Raw genomic sequence first — 2,538 nt, 5'->3', positions numbered from 1 at the left:
GGGGGGGGGTAAATTTTAGTAGCCTCCGTCACAAAAAGCCACTCTTATATCCCCAGAAATACTCCAGTGGGTTGTTGGAGGGCACTATTGGTAGGTACTACATGTACTTCTTTACTTTCCCTCTGTCTGTCTGTCTGTCCGTCTTACTTTTTCCCCAGCACTAAATGACCATTATTGTGTTCATGTACTCTCTTTACTCAAACAAACAAACACAACAAGAACTAATAATAATAATAATAATAGATAGCATATGTATAGCGCAATTCCCAGCTCAACAGCAGGCTCTATGCGCTTCACAATCTATACTATTACCCCAGCAGACCTGAGAGCATTCTGAAACAACCTCAACTTGCTCGGAAGCATACAGTGCAGGCGGCCATTTCTAGGCGCTAAAACACTAACATACTGACAAAAGCTGTTTGACAATGACAACCTTACCTAACAATCATCAAACGACATTTATCGTCAAAAGGAAGCTGACCAGTCGATAATGAGGTAAAGACACACAGAGCTAGCAGCCACCAAGAGACAGAACATGTGCACTCCATCTTGCTTACCGTCTCGCTATGAGGAGCTATGACGCTATTTTGGCTTGCGCGAATGCTGTGTGTGTACTGTTTAAGTTTAGTTTAACTCTTTGAAGTTGAAGACAAAGCGGACATATTCATAATTATGTCCTGGCCTCCTGTCAGCTGCAGATCAAAAACAATGTTGCAGCACATTTCGAACCATCATTAATAAATCGGAAACACGATTTCTGTACATTTCATATTATTATTATTCTGCGTGTTATTACCTGTCTATATGTAACAGACATTTTAAAAATCTGCATGAGCAGCAAAGTCTAAGTTTTAAGTTATGCTTCTTTTCTAAAGTGACCCAAAAATAGCCGGTTTTTAAACTTTGTAGAATAACCAGAATGCTCGCCCTAAAAGAGTTAATGTGGGTGACGGCTTGAGGTCTGACAACCGAGGAATAGAGCTGTTACGTCATTGTAATCTTGTGTCCAGGGACAGACTTCATGACGTTGTAATAAGCTAATTTTGTAATAGATAGATAGATACGATTCCCTGCCTTCGAAAGCTTGAATCATTGCACCTAGTGTTTCAGCAAGTAATAATATTGCCTACATGTTGATGTAGGTTATCTCTGACAAGTCGTAAGTCGATTCCATGCTTTTTTCATTATTAAGTTTTGGTTATAAATAATTATGTAATCGTCAGGGTTTTCAGGATTTAAAAAAAACAAGCGCGGGTTGGCCCTGAGAGGCCCAAATTAAAGTCTATCATTGGGGACGTAAAACATTAACAATTACTTTTGCAATTTAACTAGACACAAACATATCCTACCGATTCCGCTGCACTTACAGTGCACTGCATCCAGTGCTTGAGCTCTCTAAAAGTATGACCAAAGAAACAAAAGAGGCAGTTACGATGCACCTAAGTAATGCCACACCATATATATGTGTGAAATATCCAAGAATGCTCACTCTGACGTAATTCCGGTCCTCCATGGCTCTAATGCGAATCTCCAAACTGAACTTGAGGAGGTTTCAGTTTCCGGTGGTGGGGGAGGGGGGGGAGTAGGCTTTGGACTTTTTCACACCGAAGGACAACATTCATCGCACCATGGACACCTATTGACGTGTACCATAATTACTATTTAATCCCCACAGTGTGATACAAAGTGGGAGAACGTGGCCCTGGCACGTACGTCTCGTGGGTCTGTAACTGTAGAATGAGCTGGCGTGACCACCGAGTCAGTGTCGCGGGTAGACTGCAAGATGGTCACGTCTGCTAAATGCATAATAATATTACCGTCGACTCCGCTTGGGTTGAAATCGCTGGAGCTGATCTTCCGTTAAGTTGATATTTTTTTTCTCAGGTTCCAACAACTCTTCTTTACGATCTTTTTCTCAGGTTCCAACAACTCGTCTTTACGATCTTTTTCTCAGGTTCCAACAACTCTTCTTTACAGATCCCAACGGGCGGGTTCGGGGGTTCGAGCCTCAGCTCGGTCCGACGTTGTGTCCTTGGGAAAGCACTTTACACGAATGTCCCACTTGGCTCGGTTCTTTCGGAGACGCACGCTAAACTAGGAGGTCTCGCCTCTTAAATAACCTAATAGTGTTGATAGGGGCGTTAAACCCATACCATTTCACCATTTTTTTTTTCATATCCCAACGGTTGAGTGGAACTTCTGATGAGTTGATCTTTTTTCCACTCCCCGACGACATCAACTCATCCGCAGTCGGCTATATAATTTAGACTGGTAAGCTTTATATAGACGCCTTGGAGTAAAGAGAAGAACACCGATACAATGACGGTCTCACAGACAGTGCAGAACAGATAGTCAGAAACAGCAGAGAGAAAGAAGAGAAGTTGGATCTGCACTATTACGAGCGTAGTTACGCACTCCAACCACCAACGACCATTTCGAGGAAAATCTCATTATACTGATAGGAGCTGGAGTAAACCTATGTAACAATTTCAAAGTTCATGGTGAAGACTTTCCTTTTCATCTAGATCTAGGGGGGGG

General features: G+C 42.3%; 1 protein-coding gene across 1 annotated transcript in view; it reads right to left on the bottom strand.

Annotated features, from left to right (window-relative positions):
* LOC106013780 overlaps positions 1-1,513 on the bottom strand; it is a 5,420-nt gene extending 3,907 nt beyond the window's left edge. The window contains exon 1 of the mRNA XM_035973476.1: positions 1,490-1,513. Within this exon, the coding sequence (XP_035829369.1) occupies positions 1,490-1,513 (24 nt within the window). The remainder of the gene's footprint in view (positions 1-1,489) is intronic.
* Between the last annotated feature and the right edge of the window lie 1,025 nt (positions 1,514-2,538).

This window comes from Aplysia californica, unplaced genomic scaffold (genome assembly GCF_000002075.1).
Source record: "Aplysia californica isolate F4 #8 unplaced genomic scaffold, AplCal3.0 scaffold01266, whole genome shotgun sequence".
Lineage (NCBI taxonomy): Eukaryota > Metazoa > Mollusca > Gastropoda > Aplysiida > Aplysiidae > Aplysia > Aplysia californica.
Note: the sequence above shows the minus strand (reverse complement) of the source record. Positions and strands in the feature narration are given on the sequence as shown.